The sequence below is a fragment of the Stylophora pistillata genome, chromosome 5, assembly GCF_964205215.1.
Source record: "Stylophora pistillata chromosome 5, jaStyPist1.2, whole genome shotgun sequence".
Lineage (NCBI taxonomy): Eukaryota > Metazoa > Cnidaria > Anthozoa > Scleractinia > Pocilloporidae > Stylophora > Stylophora pistillata.
In genome coordinates, this window is record NC_142523.1 from 18,774,551 (window position 1) to 18,800,002 (window position 25,452).

At 37.6% G+C, this 25,452-nt stretch overlaps 2 protein-coding genes across 4 annotated transcripts; one reads left to right on the top strand and one right to left on the bottom strand.

Annotated features, from left to right (window-relative positions):
• Positions 1 to 785: 785 nt before the first annotated feature.
• LOC148730663 (uncharacterized) lies at positions 786 to 1,559 on the top strand. Its single transcript, XM_088760724.1, has one exon. The coding sequence runs from the start codon at positions 792 to 794 to the stop codon at positions 1,557 to 1,559; it is 768 nt and encodes a 255-aa protein (XP_088616850.1). The 5' UTR covers positions 786 to 791.
• A 650-nt stretch (positions 1,560 to 2,209) lies between these two features.
• LOC111340217 (uncharacterized) lies at positions 2,210 to 20,851 on the bottom strand. Of its 3 annotated transcripts, none has more exons than XM_088760247.1 (23): positions 20,713 to 20,851; positions 18,568 to 18,624; positions 17,758 to 17,796; positions 17,021 to 17,097; positions 16,776 to 16,819; positions 15,655 to 15,704; positions 14,508 to 14,591; positions 14,138 to 14,212; positions 13,801 to 13,884; positions 13,309 to 13,396; positions 12,869 to 12,931; positions 11,971 to 12,008; positions 10,219 to 10,317; positions 9,514 to 9,596; positions 8,747 to 8,831; positions 8,560 to 8,598; positions 7,477 to 7,596; positions 6,587 to 6,649; positions 6,006 to 6,077; positions 5,588 to 5,641; positions 5,136 to 5,185; positions 4,605 to 4,821; positions 2,210 to 4,136 (listed from the first exon to the last, which is right to left on the bottom strand). In XM_088760247.1, exons 1-23 carry the CDS (start codon positions 20,728 to 20,730, stop codon positions 4,008 to 4,010), a joined length of 1,728 nt encoding a protein of 575 aa, XP_088616373.1. In that variant the 5' UTR covers positions 20,731 to 20,851; the 3' UTR covers positions 2,210 to 4,007. The 3 variants fall into 3 exon arrangements, with proteins under 3 accessions (XP_088616373.1, XP_088616374.1, XP_022802755.2); XM_088760248.1 differs by lacking the exon at positions 20,713 to 20,851 and adding an exon at positions 20,569 to 20,643; XM_022947020.2 differs by lacking the exon at positions 20,713 to 20,851 and having other exon boundaries at positions 18,557 to 18,577.
• Positions 20,852 to 25,452: the final 4,601 nt, after the last annotated feature.

The window sequence follows — 25,452 nt, forward strand, 5'->3', positions numbered from 1 at the left end:
CTCCGGCGTCCTGTTTTAATAAAAACATCGAATGTGGGACAGGCATACACCCCATGCTTAAGATAATAAAAAAACTACAAACGTTTTTCAATAGGAGTCAAACCCACGACCTTCCAATTGATACCTCGGAAGTTCCACCACTAAGTTATTGAAAACTACTGGAGAGCTTGGTCGCTTAATTAGGGCCATGGTGGCTCGTGTCAAGCTAAGCCTTTTGCCTAGGTCCATGTTGACAAGCTTTCTGTAAACTGCAAGGATAGGAATGTCGACTTGTGATGCTTATGCTTTAGTTTAGTTTGGGTATCCTTATTCAGTGGGAAACTGCTATTATTAGCTACGCCGCCTTTATGTTTGGTCTACGTCACCGCTGGACCTACTTTTTACGGACACTCCCCGATATCACCGACTTACTGAAGCCACCTGAGCGTTCGCTAACTGAAATATTGATTCCCGCCATTACAGACTATCCAGTTACTACAGATGATTGCAGGCTTCTTGCACTCCCAGTACGCATGGGGGGACTGGGCCTCGCAAAACCGACACAATTGTCATCTATAGAATACGAGGCATCAGTCACTGTCACAAAAGCCCTGGTGACACGCATTGTGACTCAAGACCATCTACCTCCGGATGCGGCAGACACGCGCTCTGCAAAATTACATGAAGCTAAAAAAATTGAGCTCCTAAAAGAGACACAAGAGTTGGTCAAGAACAGCCTAACATCAAGATCTATGAGAGCGGTAGGGCTAGCATCGGAAAAGGGCGCTTCGAGCTGGCTGACTGTTATACCCATGAAAGATCTGGGTTACAATCTAAGCAAGCGAGAATTTAGAGACGCCATCAAGATTAGATATGGCTGGGAAATCTCCGATCTACCAAAGACCTGCGTATGCGGAGATTTCTTTGATGTTGACCATGCGATGATCTGCAGGAGGGGTGGTTTTGTGATTCAACGTCACAAAAAGCTTCGAGATCTAGAAGCTGACCTGCTACGAATAGTATCTAGTGATGTCGAAGTGGAGTCGATTCTTCAGCAGATGACTGGGGAGAGCTTGAATAGGGGTGCGAACAGAACCCCCGACGCCCGTCTCGACAGACACGCCCGAGGTTTCTGGGAGCGACAGAGATCTGCATTCTTTGATGTTCTGGTATGCCGCCCAAATGCAGAATCCTACCGTGAAAAGACTCCCGAGCAAGTTTACAGGCAGTATGAGAGTGAGAAGAAACGTCAGTATGCCAACAGGGTCATGGAGGTCGAACAAGGAACTTTTACGCCTTTAATATTTAGTACAACAGGTGGAATGGGCACAGAATGTAAAATATACCATAAACGTTTAGCTGAGTTAGTATCAGATAAAGAGGGAGAGAGCTATGCAAGCACCATGTCATGGACTAGAGCCAAGGTGTCATTTGCGCTCATTCGTTTAGCTTTGCTATGCCTGAGAGGATCACGAACCATCAGAAGAACCCTCGATATCATCGACTTGGACTTCTCCCTCGACAACACTAGCGCGCCTGTCCAACTTAGTTTTGTGAATTTTGCCAAGTTTTATATATAATTATTTTTTTGTTTCTACCTTTTTGTGAATTTATTAAATCATTATCATTATATTTTAGGGCTAGTGTAATTTTATCTCTTGAATGATAAAGACGCATTTTTATTTTAGCATCGACAATAATAATATTGATGATGATGATGAAAAGGATTAGATTGTAAATAGGATTTTAATTGAAATCGGAACTACTATTAGGTTGTAGTTAATTTTAACTTGCAAATAGTTACTTGCTTTGAGTGTTAATAAAGTTTGATATTATCATCAAAAATTATTATTATTATTATTATTATCATCATTATCATTATGCGCAATGACCATTTAAATGAAGATGGTAGATTTTAAGCTTTTGATTTAAGTGAGGGAAGATGTCATTCGGTTAAAAGCACAGGCAAACTTAAATAAAAAAAAACTTGAAAACTTGAAGTGGTCTCAATAGATCTCGAAGCTACGACCTTCGGAATAGTACTTTGACATTGAGCCAGCTAACAATGAGCCATAGGAGACTCGTAGTGGCAGGCTGGGCCGTCTAAATTGGTGCATGATAACAAACTCCCAGCGCACTGCTTGGATCCTGCATAGAAAATCTCGTGCTGAATACGTCTTCTGTTAGCACGTACAATATACTCGAGGGAAGGTTCGACAATTCTCAAGACTCCTCCAAAGAAATTTAATTCAATGATCCTTGGAGAAAGGCTTTTAAAGAGTTGAACAAATACGATTGCCATAGCATGCGTAATAATCGTTACTAGGCAAACTGTGAATGAGAAACTATGTTCCTACCAAGAGTATTAGATATTTACTGTTCACCGATACATTTGCAACCATTACTTTCCACACATGCAGGCGTGTGTTACTGATATCAGATAATGGATTTCATCGCATCGACTGAAGCTTACTAATGACAAAACGGAATTCGTTGTCACAGGAACAAGGCAACAGTTGTCGAAAGTTAACATTGACTCGCGGTATGTAGGGTCAATGCCTGCGTTACCTCCCGTTTAGACTATTGCAATAGTATTCTTTACGGTCTAGCTGTCATTACATTGAAGCTCCAGCGTGTTAAAAACACTGCTGCCAGGCTTATTTGTAAGATAAGTCGTTTTGATCGCATCTCACCAACCTTAAGGAGACTCCACCTGCTACTTATCACTTATCCGCACTCGGATACCTCAGCGAAATTACTATTTCAAAAGCTGTATTTAGGCATAATCTAAGATCATCTAGTAACCTTTTACTGCAACCACTCACAACAAAAACTCTACGCACACTTGGTGATCGTAGTTTTACCGCGGCTGCACCAGCGCTATGGAATAAATTACCTGATGCAGTCCGCTGTGCAGATAATGTAAAGTCTTTCAAAAGACTTCTTAAAACTCACCCATTCCAAAAGGCTTACGAACTTTAATCGAATAGTTCAAACGAACTCTGAGTTCACCTAGCTTTATGAGTTATATTTCAATTTTAATTATTATGATGATATTATTGCTGATCGTAAAGCGCGATTGTACTATCATTGCTGATTACGGTGGCCCAGAAGGCTCAACGCAAACAAAAAGTATACTGCAGCAAATAAAAAATATACTGCAGCAAATAAAAAATATACTGCAGTAACTAAAAAATATACTGCAGCAAATAAAAAAATCAAAACGCAAAGTAAAAAAGTACCGTAGCAAATGAAAAATGCAACGCAAACAAAAAATACTGCAGCAAATAAAATATGCAACGCAAACAAAAAAAAAAGAAAACGCAAACAAAAAAATTGGAACGCAACGCCAAGGAAGACTGGGTAATAGATCTTAGTTTCCCGCCAACACTCGTTCCATCCTTTGCTTGTTCGCCTTTCCGAAACCATGTTTCGCAGCGAACTTATGACAGTACCATGCTGCTCCTTTAAAAGTTCGATAATAACTTTAATTTCATACCCTTGATGAAAGTAATCTTCTATAATCCCACGCAGATCGCTTTCGTCCATAACCAAAGACGAGTTCCAGTTCATGCTGTTTTGGCGGGAAACTAAGAACTATTACCCAGTCTTCCTTGGCGTTGCGTTCCAATTTTTTTTGTTTGCGTTTTCTTTTTTTTGTTTGCGTTGCATTTTTTACTTGCTGCGGTACTTTTTTTCTTTGCGTTTTGATTTTTTTTATTTGCTGCAGTATATCTTTATTTGCTGCAGTATATTTTTTATTTGCTGCAGTATATTTTTTGTTTGCGTTGAGCCTTCTGGGCCACCGTAGCTGATTGAAAGATTGTAAAGCGCGCGAGAGAGCATCTTCCTATGATTCTCGCGCTAGAGAAGTTTTAACTTAATTTAATTTCCAAGCATTGTTTGTCTGTTTGCTCGTTTACTATTTTCTTACTTCTTGACAAGTTTAAAACGTCATCATAGCTTTCTTCCGTTAAATTAAAATTGAAGTAATTAATAAAAAATGGCTCTACAACATTTCTTCTTGACTAGTGAGTAACAGCTCCCGCGTGGGCACTGGAAACTACTTTAGAGTACTTCTGAAGTAATCCCGTGAGCTTTCTGGGTGGTGGTTGCCATCTTGCCTTTCGCTCGCGTAGCACTTCACGTGTGAGTTCCTGAGAAGCAAATTTGTAAAATTTTTGAGAAAAGTGTGCTCTAACCTTGTGTATCAAGAGTAAGAAACCGACAATAAAATTTCAATTCACTGGTCAAATAATGAAACGATGCATTTTGGTCACGAGCTTGAGACAAAGAAAAACGCTGAGTCCCAGAGGTGAACCCTTCTTGCGACTAACATCTATGTTTACCCTCTGCTTACAGTCTATTTTACATCTAGTTTGAAATCACTGGTGATCCTTACAATCTCAAATTAAACCAGGTAAACCGTCTGAAGCGCGGGATATGGAGTGAGCAAGTCGCAATTGGTTTTCGTTTTGGATTTGATTAATTGAGAAAATGGCGCAAGTTTTCTGGACCAATCCCAGAGCGAAAGAAAGCAAAACCAAAGCAGACCTGGATTAAACTAAACTCAGTTGAAAACACTGCTCGAAACACAGAGAGCAGAAAAACACTCTACCACATACCACATGCAAGGTTGCATTTTCCTGGTCTATAACTATGATATCACCATCCTCTATTAACCCTATCGGTCCTCCGACCTGAGCTTCAGGTGACACGTGGCCAATCATGATACCATGGGAAGCACCGCTGAAGCGTCCGTCTGTTACTAATGCTACTTTCTTTCCCAGTCCTGCACCAACCAGGGCGCCGCTGGGGACCAGCATTTCTGGCATCCCAGGACTAAACATAAAATAAAATATCTAAAAGTTTCTTGCAAGTTACCTTGCTAACAGGTTCATGTTTTCAAGTTATACAAGATTTCACGCCGAAAAGGGAAAAGTGCACCACGTGACGCCGGAAAGAGTTCTATTGTTGAAGTCATCAACCGGAGTCGAAAGATTGTAATTTATAGTCTATCGTGAATTTTACGAAACATAAATCGTTGTGTTGAAATAAATTGATTTTGGAATCAACATATGCCAATCTGAAATTTGCTCACATTGAAGATTGAAGTCTGCTAATACAGTGTAGTAGATCCTGTGCGGACCACCTACCTGCCTCGTGGACCTTCATATCGAATGACGAGTACATCGCCAGCTTTGATCTATCAAAGAAATTGGGAAGTTCATTAAATCTTTTAAATTAATTTGTAAGATTATTTTCATATACTAACTTCATCGAACCGTTGTCGCTTCTTCTCAACTGCTAGCAATCATCGCGAGTTTAAGCAAACAACAGCAGCAGCAAACAGAAACAATAACGACAATAATGGACGGACAAAATTACCAGGTGAGTTAGCAAGCCTCGAGGTTTCTTTTTATTGCTTGGTGAATGTCGAAAGTAATACAAGATTGCACAACTCCCTCGACATATTATAAGCAAACCTTATATAATTGCGATGCCAACCTTTAATCTGATCTGTGATTAGTTTGGTTCTGGTTTTACGATACTCAATAAAGAGCTCCTTTACAGATCTGTTGGATGCAGTCACTGACATTGGACTTACTTTTCCCTTCATAACACTTTGAAATGCTTGCTCCTCTCCATCAAACACTACTGCCTGTTTACAAAGAAAGAAAAAAAATAATAGATGAATGTAATCGATGAAATCAAGAAAGAGAGCGAAAGGGAAATGTCTCCAGACTCGGAGTACTACAGCCGTCACCACAAAGGCCATTCAGTAATTAGATATATGTGAGGGATTGGAATCCATTTTACATGTCGTGCTGCTTTCACCAATAAATACAAGCCATCCAAAAGTAAAAAAGAGCAAAAGCAACCACAAAAACATGTAAGTGTTTTGCTTCTAGTTTTCCAGCGATTTGGATGATACGCTAGAAAAGGGGAGGTCGCCAGCTGTCTGGCAAAACAGAAATATGTCTGGTTACAACGCCTCCGTATACCATGATCTCTGCATCACTCACCGGACCACGAAATACTCCTGCTATATCCTTTCCACTTAATTTGAGTACAGCGCTCTCAGGGGCTAGATTCCCCTGCAAAATAGATCATAATCCTGATAAATTTCAAATTTTTCTCTTTTTCATTTCATAAATTGCTATAGATACAGTGGTTGTGCAGGCAAGTCGCCATCACTTGCATGTGTCTTCTCAAAACATATCTATGACTATAAAGTAGAAACATACCTATGACTATAAAGTGGAAATGAACACTTAGTATCCATATTGCTTTGTTGAACCTTCGTCAGTAAACGAACAATCGAAAGACCAGAAGGGGAAGCAGAATGGGCTCGTTTTTGTGCTCAGACCTGCACTACTATGGATTTGATGACTTCCGATTTCTTAATATAGCTTTGGGACAGTTACTAGGACTTTTCGAGAGAGAGGTCCCTGGCCGAGCAAGCGTCCTGGGGAGGAGCTTGAATTTATACGGAATTTTGTCCAGGCGGCGGTTCGTAGCTCGGTAAACTAACGAACTAGTAGTAAATTGTGTCTCTTTAAACAATCATATGAGGAGAAACCAAAGTCAGTATTGGTTACATCACCTTTAGAATCAAGATGTGTCTGCCAGCCGCTGCCACTGGAGATGAAATTGGAAATACTATCTCCTACAAGATATGAACGAATAGGAAGATGTAGGCTTATATAAAAGTAAACAAAACAAAAAAAAAAGAAAACGAGAAAATCAAATCAACAACAACAACAAAACAGTTGTTCCTGTAGTAGAAACACTATTGAGAGATATAGAATGGAAGCTAAACAGCGAATAAACTAATTGACGAGTCAACAAACCAACCCGCAATATTAACAAATAGACAAGTTAAGATCAATTTGAAAAGGCATAGACACCGTGGCTGGCTGAGCCAGATGTTGAATTCGTCACTGAAGTGCGTTCAAAAAGCAAATTTTTCTCAGCAACATTTAATGCACTTTTCTCTTCGTCTTCAACGATCAAAAGTCCACCACGTGTCTTGCACAATACTAAAGTTAATGGTTTGTTCATGCGTAGTACCGTCCAGTTATGTTTTCAGCAAATTGTATTCTGTGCATTACGTCGAAAAAGGCAGATCGCTTCCGTGAGTGAGACTTGCTATTTGAGTTTGAAAAACACCTATCAAACTCGGATATCGCAAAATATCAATGATCTCGTGATTTGCCAGTATACCGCAGATCCATTATTTGCCTCAGCCTTCCGCCTGACACAGGCGAGGAAGGTTCTACGCACGTAGTGGAAATTAAACATTGTGGTAAGCATTTCAATTGCATTTCAATAATAAATCTTACCAGGGCATTATACGTGCTAAGTAGAAAATGTTGTTGTATGAAGCAAATAATATTCTTTTTAAATTAAACAACTTATAAATCCACTGATGCATAGTCAGCTTACAAGAGCTGGATCTTCGATTTGCGAAATAAACATAACAGCGCCATGTACCTGTTGTCCTATTTCAGAAAGTTGTGGTACATCAGCAAGATTCTCAGCCATTGTTTTCCCACTAACTGTGATTTGATCTCCATGCAGAAAACCATTATTCAGTAATTCCTTCAATACTATCTGCAGCAAAGATGGTTTGGATTATCTCTTACTGTGACGATCGCCGGGTTTTTCCCTTAAGTAACAGATCTGTCATGGCAAATACGCTTCAATTTTTTAAAATAGTTTCATAAGGGAATGCACCGTAAACTAGCAGTGTAAGGTTTAATCTTCGGCAACAATTTGTTTTGCTTGGTACACACACACAGTACTACGCATGCCCTAAAATGATAACAGGAAAATGGAAAGGAAAATAACATAATTATCATAATAATTTATTGTCATTCATAGATCATGGATAAATTTAGGGTATCTTATCGAAGATTGTGCCCAGTACCATGTCTGCGAGAGGAGCTTTTCGGTTGTTTTCTTCTCTCTCCAGTTTTCTCTTTTTAAGTTTAATTTTCAGTAGAGAGATTTCGTTTGTACTGAACACAGGTAGGCACATAAAGATAGGAAGCTACAAGCATAGCTGAGCTCTTTAATGAAAAAACGTTGTATTCATCCCAACAACGTATGAAATATCTGAGTGTTAGCCTGTCATTGACTACTGAACTATGAGCGATGGCACACGATGGCACACAGGTCAAGCAATTGACGACAGCTGAGTTATCGCTAATTTTGGTGTAGCCCGTGTTCTACCGATGGCTATATGATAATTCTTTAATTGACGAAGCTTGTTTGGTCAAGATAACCAGATAAAGGCTTCGTTCTCTTTGGTATTCAAAGGACAGGAAGGGCGCGAAACTTGATTCGGTATTCTGTAGCTCAATCAACTGAATTTCTTCACGAAACACAATAATTTGATCAGCAGGGATTTGCTAAAGCAAAGGCATAGAAAAAACCAGGAAAGATTTATTACTCGACCCCGATGATGACCCCGAAACGTCGAGTAATAAATCTTTCCTGGTTTTTTCTAAACACAATAATTTACTGTATTTGGTGAAGAAACACTGCTTAACAAAATTCCAAATCTTTACTTACCGGTAGACCTCCAATCTTGTCCAAATCAGCCATTTGATACTAGTTAAAACAATGACAACGAAAAAATACAAATCAATTAAATCTCAAACAAAAATCCAATGTTTTTTTTGGCTAATGTGTACTTTTTGGTTTTTCGGCTGTAGGTACCAAACATTTTAGCCGAAAGGTGGAGGTGGACTATACCTACCTTGCCATGTGGTTTAACATTTGCTATCAGTGGAACCTTTCCTCCAATCGTATTGAAATCTTCAATGCAAAATTCTACTTCAGATCTGAATGTTAGAGAGAAAAACAAACTTAAACAGTCTTCAGCAAATGTTTGCAACTTGCGAGTTAGAGAGGTGTAATTCACGGAAAAGTACATCTGTGGGTTAGCCTTGTCGACAAAACTCAGCACTGCTGAAGCAATGTGTCTCCTTGAAATCAATCTTAAACACGCCTACATTAAGAATAAGTTCAGTTTTCCAACTCTTGAGGCACCACCGTCACCACTTTTCGCCTTACCATTTCACTTTTGATACAAATCAGTGACAAACACCCTTTACTTCACTTGTCCTCCGATCATAGAAGATGTCATCAAATCCCACTTTGAATGAGTAAGAAGCTGCAGTCCTACGAAGTCGTTGAAAGAACTAGAACTCAGCTATTACTACTCTGTGAAATCTTATTTTTTGGAGCCCGCTTAACGTATCAGTCTTTTGCACATAGTCCCACTAAACAAGCAAGTTTTGCGACACAAAAGACTTGATTTGTTGCTGCAAGCCGAATTTCCCATGTGAAAAGTAGTTTAAATAGGAAGACTTTGAACTCAAAAGAAAAATTTAAGGCATCTCCTGTGGACATGGCGCTAGCATTGTCCATGAGGCGACATTGGCATCAAGGTGTAATGAATGATATGTCCCATTCCTCCAAGCCATTAAAAAACACCTTTGTAATAAAGGAAAGAAAACTTACTCATGGGCGAGAGCTAGCAAATGAAGAACTGCATTAGTTGATCCACCTAATGCGTACATGACTGTTACAGCATTTTCGAAAGCCTGAAACAAATGAGAATCAAAACGAAACAGATTAAACGAGACCATACGCTTTGGAAAAACATCAAGGCCTATCTCACAATGAAGTACGTTTTCAAAACATTTTTGCTGTGCTTTAATCATTGACTAAGGCGCGAGGGTATTAAGCGTATTAACTGTCAGCGATTTCACGATGATGTCAAATAAATGATCACGATTTTGTACCAGTCCCTAAACCTATTTTAGGTGTATTGGTAATGTTTTCCTCTGATTTTAACTGATTCAAGCTACAAAATCCGAAAGATAAGCACAACAATTTTTGCCTGGGTAACTGGCCATTGTTATCCGAAAGTGCCTTAGCTTATTTCATATATCTCAAGAGGCAGCTGTATCAGGCGAATTACCCTTTTAGCAAACCAAGAATTCAAAACTCCTTAAAAGTGAAGTAGAAGTACTACCCAGTATTTGTAAGACCTAACATAGCCAGAATTGATCTTAAGAATTAGCCAGAATTGATCTTAGTGCCATAAAGAGATTTAGTGCTCAAAATTAAATCGGAAAGAGATGGTCACTCTGATAAAACAAAGCACTACTTCGTCGTTATCAAAGGGTCGGGAGATGGACAAAGCACAATGACAAAGATCACCTTCCTACTCAAAATATTTTTTGCAGTTTTTCCTGATTTCATCATCGAAAACAACGCTTTCACCGCCTCTTTAACTTCCCTCTTCTTTGCTGCTATAACCTGAGGAAACAGAAGACAGTAAGAGAGTAAGTTCTGCGCCTCTGGGTCTGTCTATCTATTAGTCTATAGGAGGGGTAAGTTTCTAAAGAAACTGTGGTGCTGCGTCGGTGGGAGTAACAAGGTAATTTTGGATTTATCAACTTGGTTGACAATGTAAATTGGCCAGCGTAAAGAGTTTCAAAGCTGACGTTTCGAGCGTTAGCTTTTCGTTGGCGGAGAGAAGGGCTGACGCTAGAAACGTCAGAACGTTCGCTCTTCGTCAGAGCGAAGAGCTGACGCTCGAAACCTCAGCTTTTAAACTCTCTACGGTGGCCAATTTACATGATCAACTAAGTTGAAAAAACCAAAATCATCTATTTGTCTGTTGGAAATCACGGTCAAATGACGTAAAGCTGCTCTAACCGGCAGAGAAAAACAAGATCAGAATTAGTGATGCATCTATTTCAGTATAAAGAGATGAATAGACTAATTCAGTTTATTATAAACGTTTAGATAGATAGATAGATAGATAGTTTATTATCAAAAACCTTGCAGCCACAGGCTGAATTACGTTTGATTTACAATAAAATATATACTACAAAAAATACATGGCTAAGAAGAACTAATTAAAAAGACAAAAATATATAATTAAGAGAAAAACAATATTACATCATTGCTTTATGGACATAGTGATGGATAAAACTATTTCGAGTACGAATGGTGTGGAGGCGCCGTGTAGTAAAAGAGTGCTGACTCCTTAAATTGACTTCGCACTCATTCTTGGGAGGTAGTAAGCTATAGAGCTTGTGCGAGGGATTAGACAGGATGGAATTAAAAAGCTTATCACATAAGAACTCGCGGCGGTTGTGTAAGGGAACTAGACCAGTCAAAAGAAGCGCCTCATTGTACGAACAATCTGGATAGATAATACGTAAAGCTCGCCTTTGACATCTCTCAAGATCTACTGAAAGGTATTGCGGGAGGCTATGATGATAAACAGGGCATGCATATTCAGTGACAGGCCTAATACAAGTCAAATAGAAGAGCAAAAGTTCCTCCGACTTGACCTGTGCACGCTTAAGCTGACGCAAAAAATACAGGCGCTTGTTTACTTTCTTTACAACTTCGGATACGTGATTATTCCACGTGAGATCGCAAGATATCTGCAAACCTAAGATCTTTGCTTGCTCTACACACTCTAAGTCCTGATCATTAACCTTAATTGGATCAAAGTTCTTTCTAGAGTGACTGAATGTTATGCGCAGTTCCTTGCACTTGGTTTCATTTAATTGGAACTTGTCAGCAGAAGCTTGCGTCGCGAGTTCGTCAACCGCTTGTTGGACTTTGCTGACCTCAGACTTCATGACTGTTTCAGAAATAGTGGAGTCATCGACATATTTCCACATGTCTGTACCCGGGATGATGAGGTCGTTTATCATAATAGTAAATAACCAGGGGCCAAGTTTTGTGCCCTGTGGGACCCCTGATGGGATGGCCCCCCACTCCGAGTAACAGTCCTGACTAAGTTTAACACGCTGTCGGCGACAGGACAGAAAGTCCACTATCCAGTCAATTATTCCGCTTGGAAGATCGATACATTAAATAGACCGTGGCTTCGGTTTACAACCGAAGCCACGCACATTTTCTGTCGCACTTACAGTTTGATAAACTAACCTTGTTTTCACCATCTACGGCAACACCAGAAGCACTACCTGCAAAATGACGGGAAGAAATATGCAAATAAATACCTAGTCTGTACTATATCACTGGTAAAGTTTAAATTACAAACCGAAGTAAACATGGAGTGAAAAACACTCTTCTTAAGATATGTCTAAAGTGAGTCAGTGGCAAAACTCCTGATCTTGGAAGATTACTTTTTCTTCTTCGCGGTTTTATTGATGTTTGCTAACTCCTTTCCAGTTAAACACAAAATTGAGTTTTCTCTGTCTAAAATCACAGCTGGAGTGCAACATTGTTCAGTGACAAGAAAGGCTCCTACCCTGGATGAGAATTTCTGAGATCAAATCAACTCGTTTAGGAATGTAATTTCGCTCAGCAAGTCAAGTTGTTTTGTTATTTGAATGATAACTTTCTTACATCCATTTTAAAATCATTTGTAATCTTAGCAATCTAGTTGGCTCACACAGGCGTGATTTATTCCCAAATCGCACCATTTTAAGTCTCTAAACCGCATCTTTTTCCCAGCCAACGAGAGAGCTTCACTCAGACACAAAAACCAATCAATTTTCAAGCTTGTTAAAGAAATCAATCAGATTGCTGGAAAATGGGAGGTAACTTTTGCAACTTTTTACGAATCAGCTCAACATACAGGATCAGTAAAGTATTTGTACAGACTAAGAAAACTTGTATCGAGCGACTGAATTTGAGATTTCAAAATAAATGTAACGAAGTAGTAATTGAACTTCGTGTCCTGTAATTTTGGTCTAAAATCATAGTTGTGATTTCAAATCAAAATTGCACTGGGCGCTCGTTTGATTTTGAAATCACGCGTATGAATTTAGACCAAATTGAACTCCACTCAGTTCAGTTACCAATCTGAATCATCACAAACCTGGTAATGACAGGCCAAGAGTTTCTACTATAGATGACATGGTGTTGGCTGTGAACATACCGCCTAAAAAATAAAATTCCAAAACACGGAAGCTTCTGACGAATTTAGGTTGTGAAAAAATCGAAAGCAAAGTCGAAAATTACAGCTCAATAGCACTGAAGAGGTAATACCAAAGTCAAACAGGAAAAAGAAACTTAAAAAATGATCTCAGAAAAAGGTCAATGTAGAAGCTAGTTGTCAAAATTGAAGCGGTTACTTTTGAAAGATTATTCTACTCTGCAAACGAAGAGACGGCCTAAAACGAAAGTTTCATTGCTTCACTTTGATAGAATAGGAACAAAAAGCTCTAACAGCGGTCTCCAAGACTTGCCCGTCGTCAAGAAGGAAAAGGAGTCAATGGAAATATTATTAAATTTGCCATCACAAACATAATGCAGTACCACAGGTTCCAGCACCAGGTATTGCGTGACACTCGATATCCTTCAAATCTTCAATGTCCATCAAGCCTGTGCTATAGGAGCCAAGTGCCTGAAAAGAAAAAAACAAAAGCACAGATTTAGATTAATACTCTAATCATTCAAAAACAAAATTAATTTAACTCGCTACAGCACTGAATATTTATTTTACGAATTATTCCATGAGTGCGCATTGCATATTAGATGCTGAGCTCTGCAATAGTTGGTGCATTGCATTTCCATAAAAGGTGACTTGAAATAGGAGCTGATAGCTGGAGTTGAGTGCACCAATCAGTACACTAGAAATGCAACAACACGGGAAATTATGTGTGGTCACCCATCCAAGTAGTAACCTCAGTCAAAAGAGCTTTAAGCTACAGTGAGAAGTAGGAGAACGTGGCTAACAAACATGTGGCTAATTTCAATATCTTACTAGGTCTGCCACGTGCATCTCATATGCATGCAATTATATTTTACCTCAAAAGGACTCCCAGCACTTAGATTTGTATATTTCTTTCCACATCCAGGAAGCATTGTTCCTCCATAAATAACAATACCACACTGTTGGTTGAAAAAATAATTCAAGCCATTTTCACAGCTTTTAAAAAATCTTACAGTGACTTAATTAGCCTTAACCAGTCTCAATCAGAGATATTTTTGATAAAGCATCACGTTTAAGTCTAAACTAGTTATACTTGCAGGTTGACAAAGGAAATGAAATGTTTTTAAGTGCATTTTCCTGATTTCTGAAATACATGTAGCTGTCTAAGGCCTTTCACCCATAAGTTAATTTAACATAACCATTCCTACTTACTGCATCAAGCCTGGGTAAAGCCATGGTTACCCCAGGAATCGTCTTGTCGCAGCCAGCAAGACAGATCATGGCATCCTAGAAAGGGTAAGCAGATGAAATTAAATAAAAATCAATGCAGCAACCATTTAAATATGTGGATTTTCAGATGAAACACTCGTCTTCTTTTAATAAGTTGTGGTGATCACAATGAGATTGCAGAGAGGGCCACCAGGCCATTTTTAGTCCTATGCATGCCTTGAAAGTTGGTGTAATTAATAATCTCAAGAAAGGCATATAACATATACTCATGTATGACAACAAGTGCATTGTGAAACTGACTATTTTGTTTATCAGTTTCATCTGTAGACTTACAGCTTCCTTTAATTCTTACCCCAGTGTATCCAGCATGGGTTATTTCAATACAATCAGTAATCCAGTCCCTTGATATTAAAGAATACTTCATACCACTTGTTCCCTGGGAAATGAATTCATTTGACTCACAGTTAGGTGTCTATAAGTATTAACTATTACCAATGTTTTCTGATCACAAGGTCCTTGCAAATACACCAGCTGTATATGGACCTTCTCTCACCCCACCCTGAGGTGCTCATATATGTAAAAAAGGAATGCTCTTGAGCAAGCTACCCACACACTAGAGCTTCTCTTAGTTTCTGTAGCATAACGTTATCGGGAGTATTGCCTAATGGATGAAATCTTGCGGGAGTGTACCCTTCAGATTTTTGTCACATTTGCCTGTCAGTCTGCTGGCATCTATTGACATTCCTAGCTGGTTTTGTCCAAAAACACAACAAAACGAGCATGTCAGGGCTCAAACCCAGAAGATCTCTCAACTCATAGACTATCAAGTCTAATCTCTGAAACTCTGACACCAAGCTCCAATCTAAAATATTTGTTCCAAGACAGCTCTGGCACCAACAGATTTTGTCTCCACATAACAGTCTCATCTTCTACTGATCACTGTAGACAACCTACTTTTAAAAGATTAATTAAGGCCAATCATTTAAAAGGCTTATTACTCCAACACATTTAATCATCTTGTTAGTGCGGCATTCCCATTTATGTTCCTAGATGCATTTTTGTGTTTAGCACATGCATTTTTCTTATTGTTTTTTGCATTCTTTCACTCATGTTGATGTATTAATTCTGTTAGATTTTTTTGTTTAATTTTGCTTTGTTTAATTTCATTTTGTATAAGCTTTTTGGTAAAATTCAGCACTAGAGTGTCAGAGTCCTTAAGGTCAATGTCAATTATTTTACAGTGATCAACTCTTAGTTCTCCATCCTTCATGTCCACAAAATAAAACAACGCTTGTAAGTGTTTTTCTTTGTCTGATTGCTTTTCCTCAGTTGTTTACATTTCTATTCCTTATACTTGTATTTTGCAATAACTAGTAATTATTTTCTTTTAAGCAACCGCAATCGACTGTAATGTACTAACAAAAGTTAAAGTGCGCATTGAAACCGCCTTTTTTGGCAGTTATACATCTATAATCAGCCATTCACAGCAGATTTTTTACCATAGTCATAGCATCACTTATGACAGGTGTGCAGCATAAGACAGCTTTTCCTGGTCAAAATTATAAAAACAAAGGCAATTAAGGTACAATAAAGAGAATACGAATGACTATTTAACTGTTTTGAAATGGTTTTCATTGATTATGAATATGACCCTAATTTAACCCTATTACTCCCTAAATCTAATTGTTAATTCTTTTCTCTGGCTCCTACACATTTCCTTGTAAAGGAATGACAAGAATTTGGTGTTAGATCAGGATAACAACTTCTACCTAATAAGTCTGAGTATTCTCATTAACTGTTTGCTGGATAATGTGTGGATATCATAGTGAGAAGTTACATGTTTTTCACTTCTGAGAGTTAAAGGGTTTATAAGGACTAAAATCAAAGACTATAGTCCTATGGCTACCAATATAATATGGATTTGCAGGAATTTTATTAAGTCATTAATTGATATCATAATGATCATGAGCACAGATCATATTGCTTAAAGAAATGTTGGTCACATACACATTTTGAAATGAGGTAATAGACAATGACAATTGAATAGATTTTTCCTGGAAGGGGAACTTCTTAATTCAAGGCATAGGGAAGATGATCTTAAGAAATTTTTTATTTCAGGAGAACAATCTGAGCAAGTCTATTCTGACTCAAAAATGATTACAACTTACAAAGCAATTGTTGAGTGTCACTGATAATTGTATGCATACAGGCAGCATCTGTTTTTATTTCTTGGTGTGCAACCAATTGTCAGGTGTAAATGTTTTCATTTCACCCTCAAACACCAGCTTAGACCCAAGTCCATTATTTGCTCTGTTAAATAATTTGAGTGTCATCTCTGTTTCCTCTTCCAAACAGTCACAAATCAACCCTTTCATTTCTAAGATCTTATTAGTAATTCTCCTTACTGCCTACCATACAACTCTTCCCATGTTAGTTGGAGAATTTGGTATTGCATCAGTTAGTAATCCCCTAAATGATATTTTTTCTAAGTATATTCTCATCACTTGCCAGTCTAAATTGTATTGATATTGTGAGGAGAAATTATGTCTTGATCAATCATGGGAGTTAAAGGGTTAAAAAAAATCCTAAATGACACATTTGCAAGACAAATTTGGTTTACCTCCTTCTTCTTCCACAGCTTCTATCACATGATCTGCAAGCTCCCTTTAAAGATCACATTTCAATTAAATATCATTAGTCTTAGAAGAATATTTGAATATATTTACTGTTCATTACATATTGATTTACTCTTATTGGTTTACAACTTAAGCATCTTATTTCCCATCTTGTTATTATATCAAGTCTGAGTGAGCCATGGAGTTCTTGCAGCTATAATTTAGGACAGCCTGTGTATTATTCACTAACCTGAAGTGAAAGTTGCATGGTATTACATTGATGTAAGGACAAGCCACTGTTATTAGGGGTTTTACAAAATCTTCATCCTAAGTGATTAAGCAGTCATGAGTAGATTATGGTCAACCATAACAATAAATACATGAATGATACTTTCCCAAAACTTTTTTATCTATTATAAAGGATATGTGCCTTCCCTCTCCCCCTTGGAAAACACGTAAGTAAGCAGAGCACCCTTCTCTAGAACCCCTTCAGATTGTCCACACATATCAAGAGATTTAACTTTTATCAGTATCCAGGTACATTGAATTAATATAGTCTTAAGGTAGTACCTAAAGAAATTATTATTATTCTGTCTTGTCTCCCTTACAAAAACATTTTGGATAACATTTTGACCAAAAATATACAACTCACAATATATATTTAGGATTCATACTCCCATCTCTGGAGTATGAGTGACAAATTTATAGCTACAATAGAGGTAAACTGAAAATTGAAATATTTCAAAAGGGTAAGAATTAGAAAAAAATTCACTCCAAGAAGTTTGACCGTGTTTATGAAGTCAATCATCACACAAATGTTCATGATCAAGGGCAGCCAACACCTGAACCACAAAATTCTAGTTTTATTGCTTTTTTTTTTGGTCTTAATTTTAAAAGTATAATCTCTGATACAATTTAGGTTCTTGAACCAGGAAAAAATTAATCATATGGCACTTAAGTTTGAAGCCTTTAAAAATTTCAACCTGCCTTGAATCCAATGGCCCTCATGTGTGCCCTTGCCCCAATCTGAGGACAAACAAAAGGAAAAAAAGGAAACGAAATAATTTGGGTGAAAAAATTTAGTTAAAACCAGTAAGTAAGTAAGTAAAGTAAGTAAGTAAGTAAGTAAGTAAGTGAGTAAGTAAGAAAGAATACTTTTACGCATTTTAATTTCTATTATTATATTATTATTTCAATTAGGCTCTTATAAATCTCAGTTTTTTTGCATATATAAATCTCAGTTTTTTTGTATATATTGATTTCTCCCTGTACATAGCTTTTATTCTTTTGTTAATATCTTTTGTTTGTCAAATTTTGATTGTGCATAGTAGGTCCACATCAGCCCTCCGGCTGCCAAACAATCTCAACCTACTTATCAAATAAAGTTTACTTACTTACTTACTTACTACTACTTCTCAGACACTTCTAATAACAATAAAGTACCATTAACATTCATTTCATAATACAGGTATAAACTAATACAGTGGATGGCAATGAAGACACACTCTGAATGACTTCTACCCTATGCTATTCAGCTCGAAGCAACTTGCATGAGATTTGTGCTGGAAAATATTGTAGTTGTTGTAGGTATAAAAGAGTTAAAATCATCTTTTTATGCTACATTATCTAAATGTTTAAGTATATACTAAAACAACCATTAACTTCAGTGCCTGGGTCTAGATCTAGTGGTAGATGTATACGGAATATTTACGAGTAAATATTCACGACTACCCACCACTTTGGTAAACAGCTTTAGATATATTATAACACAATGATTTATTTGTACCTTACATGTACCTTTTTAATCCAGCTTGCTTGATCAGTTACGTCTCCAGTGAGAACTTTACTATTGACCTGGTAGTATAGTAAAAACAATATCCCCTGGTTTACATAAATTTTACTTCAAATGTTTTCAAAACTTACTTTAATGCATGGCAGACTCAATACTTAGTCTAATAAAAGATACTTGAGTCCATCAATAAAGGTACAATTGGTATCAAATGATGAACTAAATAGGAAATTATTTTCAATGGTATTTCCATTCCTTTCTTTTTTATTTATTTATTTATTACAAATTCGCTCCACAAGAATACACAAACAATTAGTATTAATTACAATTAAGGTTAATAAAAGCCATAAAAGGGAAAATTGTGGAGAAGACAACCAAAAGCGCTGACGCACCATACAAGGGATATTGCCCCCTCGATCTAATTAAAAAAATTTAATATAGCAAAACTATAATATAAAAATAGATGCCCTAATTATCCTTATCCTTAATAAAACTTAAAACATTCTTTCTAAAAGTTTCAATACTATCTGATTCTCTAATGTGATTAGGTAAGCTATTCCATTCACCAATGATACGGTTAAAAAAAAACTATATTTGAGACCGGTCGTTAGTTCTGCTAAAATTTGGGACAAGGTCGTGTGTGTATCATTTTTGCTCAAATTATAAGCCATGATTCTGTCCTTACAAAATATGAGCTTATTGGAAATATCTATGTCATAATGGCCATTAATTACATCGAACAAAAACGTAACATCCCTAATGAACCTCCTATCAGATAATCGCAACAATTTCAATTTAGATAGTCTAGTACCATAATCATCATCAGACCTAGTGATCCATCTGGTAGCTCTTCGCTGAACAGCCTCTAATTTGTCAATGTTACATTTGGTATAAGGGTTCCAAGTTTCACATGAATATTCCAATAAGGGTCTCACAAGACTCCCCCAGAACACTATAGAGCTTCATAGCCAGTTTACAGTCAGCAAATAGTCCACTGATTAAAAGTTGATGGTTGGTTGATGGTCCATAGATAGGTGACGATGGTCAGCTGATTGACATTCAACTGACAATGGTGGAGTATTGCTCATGTGTCAGTCTAATACTGCCTCTCTGTGGACCATCAAAATTAATGACCAACTACTCATTTACCATTGACCAAAAAACAAGGATTGACCCATGACTATACCTGTGATACGCAAATATTGGATGAGGTTGCACAGGATACCATGAATTATCAATGCTAAGGTCTGAGTTATTTGCCAAAGCCCAAGGCAGATAATGTGGACATGAGGTTTGATATTTCAAAAATTGTTTTATTATACATATTTTAAACAATCTGGAAAAGAAGAAACCTCTCTGTCAGTTTGCAAAAGTTTGGGACACTTCATGGACAAGGACTTTGGAAACTAGGCTGACTTTGAACCAAAAATGATAACCTAATATTGGCTGCAGATATTGGGTCATTGTGTCACATGCTATTGTTTATCCACTGTACACTCTGGACCAATCAGAGTTTCCATAGTAAGTCTAATGTGTAATAGCGTATGTATTCTGTCTAGAAAAAGCAGATTTGATCTAAATGTGGACCACACTTTACCCATATCTAACATAACAGGTTGGTAAGTCTCAGAAGCTCTCACCCACCCACAGATTTATAGATTGTTCCCTAATCACTTCAGCCACTATTCCTCCAACAATGTACAGCTATCCTAGCTGTTGTAGCCAACAGAGCTAAGAATTTTATTAAATGGAAGTCAAACCCTTTTCATCTAGTGGGATGGTATACATCATTAAGTTTTTCCGGTGGGGAATTTTCATATTCTAACCTTCCTCCCTCCCCACCACCCCAACCTCTCGACCCCCCTGATGATATCCCCCCTGATGATATCCCAGGGATGGCTGATAGTATGAAAAGAAAATATAGCTTCTTTTAAATCATTTTGTAATTCATCCTGAACAATGTTATCCTAATGTACAACAGGAAAATAATTTTAAATGAATCACTGCGCCTTCTTCGACGACCATGCATTATCAAGGAAAATCAGGGGTGCCTTGTTTGGTAACGAAACGGCTTCCGTTAGGAACAAATGTGCTACTATTCGTGATAAATCAGAATACAGCCTAGCACTTATTTAACGTTTAAAATCACAAACCTTCAGCTGAGTCGCCATTATCACCAATTACTGAGAAACAACCCTGCAAACATATGTTTACAGCACAATGGAAAAAAAACGAATGGCAATCCCGTGACAGAATCGTGACAACTGATCGATGGGAAAAGAAGCACTTGCGTGACTAGAGTCCAAGCCCCTCGTTGGCCTCCGACGAAGGGCTAACGCTCGAAACGTCAGCTTTTGTAATCATTACGGTGGCTAATTTACCATTTCAACTTTGTTGATATATCCAAATGAATTCCTAAATAGCTTACCTGGGTAGGAATTTTAACTCGGAAAAACAATGAGTTTGTTGTCATTTCGCGTCATTACAATGGAGGAAATGAGTTGGAGATGTGTGAGCGTTCCTTCAAATGCTTTAACTTAGTTTGAGTCCCTCTATCAAATTTTGTCACATCACCTAACTTAAGGATGGAAAAAATGTGTGGACCAGACAAAATAAATTATGCTAATTTTTTATCTTTTTTTGTACACTAAATAAAATCGTCAATATTTAGTTTGTGTAAAAAATCTTATCACTATCTGTAAAAGGTCTACAGGACTCCCCAATAACCACTAGTTTCTGCATGACGAAGATCTCGGCAGCGTGAACCTTTGTCCTTTACAGTGTGATATGCCAACTGCGAACAGCAGATTGGGTCTTTGGGTTTATTCGCTCATCGTGTTGGCTCTTTTGATGCACCGAATCAAGCGATGTCTGATCAGTCATGGGTCTGAATGCTGTAGGGGCTTCCCTCGTATACAGGCGACGGAGCGGTTTGAAACGTGGAGAACGGGCCCCGCCCTCCACGTTTCAAACCGCTCAAAACTAAAATTTTCCCCCACCCATGCACATAAGTCTCCCTTGCAGCCCTTTCCGGCGTCGTCACGCAAGCGACTGTGGGGGAGTTTTCGCTTGCGTGACGACGCCGGAAAGGGCTGCAAGGGAGACTAATGCACATACGCTAACTCAAATTTCCAAAATGCCCTTCGCGTTGTTCGTTGGCACATGCAAACCTTTTTGTAATCTTTACAGTATTGAGTATCTCCGTAATGGCTTTGTGACTTTCATTTTTTCCAGCACAGTCTAAAATCTTTAAGCTCAGCATTCGATTTGGTACCTACAGACAAAATTAAATCATGTCTAATTTCTTATAGACGCTGTCTAATTTAATGAACACATGCCGGAGCTGTTTAGAAAAAAAGCGCAATGCTGATAAAAGGATTTGTGAAAAGATTACGAAATTTAATATTTTGTCAATTCTTACGCTGCACTAGCAATAATGTCGGCTCCAAAAAGTTGCATCCTTTTCTGGTTAGTTTAGTTTTCTTGTTCTCTAATAACAGAAGTTTGTTTTTCTTCCACGTAAAGTACAAAGATGGAGAAATGAAACACTAAAGCTCAATTTTCTTTCCACTGCCTTTGTTTCTCTTCGCCGTAAATAATATGTGGAAATATACGGACGTAAACGGGGGTTATTGCGTGATAACTGTCCGGTGAATTTGCACCATGTGACGTAAAGTAGCTAATACTGAATCGCGCGAAAATTAATGGATGGGTTTTAATATAATTGCCTATAATATTGCTTAAAAAACTTCCACTGGAAATGCCGTACCATTTCTACACAGTCCAGTACCCTGTCCAACTGCTGAAATCGACTATCAGTATTTTTTTCAGCAAGAAAGTTTCTGGCGATCCAGTTTCCACACGAGCATGTAACGTAAATGAGGCTACTGTCAGAATAGTGTTACCATTCAACTGATCAGACATCGGCCAATTCAGTGCGAAGGCAACTTGAGAAACTAAGCCGCAAAATTGGAATTGATATTCGCTCTTTCTATACAAGCCGGAAGATTAGACACGAGATCAAACCAAAAGAAAAGAGGCCGCTTATTATTAAGCAGCAACGCGATGTGCGATGCAAACTATGTCGGGTACAGTGCTGACACCTCTATCAGCTCGTTGAGGAACACGAAGGATCGCCTTTAATCGGTAATCACATGAAAGAGAAACATGGACAGTCCTAAGTGACGTTTTTTATCGCTAGTTTTTATTCTGAAATGGTTTTTTGTAAACTACTCTTATGACCGTTTCCACGGAAAAAGTCCTTCTGGCAAAATTCGAACGAAGCAAGAACCATTCAGAACACTCGGGTTTACCGCAGGACTTCTTTAATATTTATTCCACTTCTAGCTTGACTTGAGAAAAATAGAAATAAACATATTGCGTAATTGATGAACTTTGTTCATCTTTGTAAAATTCTCCACTACATTCTCTATCTATTTAACCTAATTTTCCCCCACACTGACCGGCAACCGTTCTGAGTTTGGTTTCCGCCCTGGGATCCTTCAAGCCATCAAACGCGCTCAAATTGCCTCAGGTGGTCGCTTTTTTTAAATCAAATTCTGAATCGAAATTGAAACAAAAGAATATGTCAGACTTTCAGTTGTTTCCAAAGATTATCAAGTAATTACCACCTTCCGCAATTAGTGATTAAATTACAACAAAATGAAAATTCACCTGACCAATAATTATTCAAACCAAAATATTTTTAACCTGATTTGGTCGATTCGAAGGAACTCATACTTCAGCTTGTGATAAAAATATAGAGAGATCTAATTATGGAAATTGGTAAGTTATTCCAATAGGTTAAAATAAGAAGATGGTGAACATTTATTCATAAACGTTTGATGTAAATATTTGTTCAGAAACGTTTAGTGGACAAAAGGATTTTCTCAGAAAGGATAACGAAACAAACAAGATTTGACAAGGAACGTTATCAGTGTTAAGATCTTCGGTTGACAACAGTTGTAATCGTGTAGTACTACTGAGTTTCAGAAACATGAAAAATCGAAGATGTTTTCAAAATACTCTAAAACATGTGAAATATTCCCTAAGAAATTGAAACAACACTGAGTGTAACAAGATTAGCAAGGTAAAGTGTAATTCATTCGACAGCGAACTTTCTGTTTTTTAAAACATAATTTCACGAGGGAAGAGGGCACTCTTTAAAAGTTGTATCTCAAATATTTCTAAAATACCGCTTTCTGGATTGCTGGAGATCAAAAGTACTGTACAGAAAATTCAAATTGCAAAGATTTGTAGCGTAACAATTTCTTAAGGGCTACGAGTTTATAATCTATTGAGGCGGTTCTACATATAAACATGCATTCAGTTGTATATTATGTAAGTGTACACCAGATGTCTACTTATACCCCATTAACACCAAAACTTTAACTTTTTTTTAAGTTATTTTGTTAAACACGGTTTAAATTTGTTTTATTCATAGGAGTTGCTCAAACCGACGCCAGTTTTCTACTTCAAATTGAACACATTGAAAATACAAGTTAGCGATTGGTGGAATTCTATGGAAAACTAAGTCTTTCAGCTCTCTGTTTATGATTTTCATTCATTTGAAAGGTTTGAGTTGACATCAGTGTTTTGTTGGTGTAAATAGAGCAAGAATCGAGATACTCTTAAAGAATTATGGGACATTTGACAAATAGTACTCAAAAAATGAATACTCACTAAGGTCAGAGAAACTGAGTTTACATCTGAACACGATTTGTAGAAGTCTCCATTATCAGAGTTAACCTTTTATTTCATTTATTGGAATTGTCGTAAAGGATTTTAGAATTAACGAGAGAAAGTCATTAGTTGTACAACTGCGTTCAGGCAGAGTTCAGTTAGGAGAATGCTAAAAGTTAGAGCTCGGTCATTATCTTTCTGACTTCTCCATACTGTACAGATACGATGTTGCTAATCCCAGGATTCCATAGGACGCTCGGTAGCTATCAATCCAGGATAATGGCTCAGATCGCAAACAAATAAGCACCATTGCCAGAAGAGGTTCCAATGAAACGGGATTAATCAGACTAAACAATGATGCCCGTTGCGTTTCAGAAAAGGAAGCTTCTGAAAATAATTTTCACAGTGAAGGTGACTGCGAAATCGAAAGTGTTGGAGCATCAGCTAATATTACTTCGGAGCCCTCCTTGAAGGAAGAAGAGGGTAAGTAACTTAACCTGACGTTGCGTTTGATTTCCATTCGCTTCCGCATTTTTTCCTTTCTTTTTTATTTTAATTTCAGAGAGGTGTTAAAGAGGCCCAATTATCAGAATAACCTGGCGGGCGTCTGATTGGACCATAGTCCGTTGTCGTGGGTAACTTTGTCGGAGAAAATGCATTTTTGCCCACTTGATTTATGCTAAGAGAAGAAGCACCTCCCGTGTGAGAACGGCGTGGATGCTTATCTTCGATTCTCGCTTGGATAGGAAATCTCAAATTTTATCTCCATTTAGGATGTTGAGTGAGCTGTGATCTTACGTTTAAGACAGGAAATAACTGATTGATACGAAAAAGAAATAATGTTTTCGTCTTAAAGTAGCAATAAGGTAGATCCTCACCTAGATCAGAGAACTTTATTTTCCTGATCAAAAAATTCGAACAAACCATATCCTATAAGGCAACCCCTCGACAACATATCGTGCAAATTTGCTATTGGACTTCCCTATTTTATGTCTTTCTGATATTATCTTTTTTAGGCCAGTTTACAAACTGTTCGAACATGCTGAATCAGCCCTCTGACACAGAGTGTTCAGTTTATTATTGCCACCCAGACAAAAGCCCAAGCAGTGATGGAAAAAACAGATCTACAACCTCCTCAACTGAAAAATTCAGCAGTAAAAGTCTACTTTCACCTTAGTAGATAAACAAACTTGTGGCTTACCATATTTAGT

Bases quoted from the DNA above. Each gene is read 5' to 3' on its own strand.
- LOC111340217 (XM_088760247.1), bottom strand. The intron at 16,820-17,020 runs GTTAGTGAATAA...TGATCTTTAAAG, and splicing joins CCATGCAACTTTCACTTCAG to GGAGCTTGCAGATCATGTGA. The intron at 5,642-6,005 runs GTGAGTGATGCA...CTTTGTAAACAG, and splicing joins CAGGAGTATTTCGTGGTCCG to GCAGTAGTGTTTGATGGAGA.
- LOC148730663 (XM_088760724.1), top strand. From the start codon at position 792: ATGAAAGATCTGGGTTACAATCTAAGCAAGCGAGAATTTAGAGACGCC.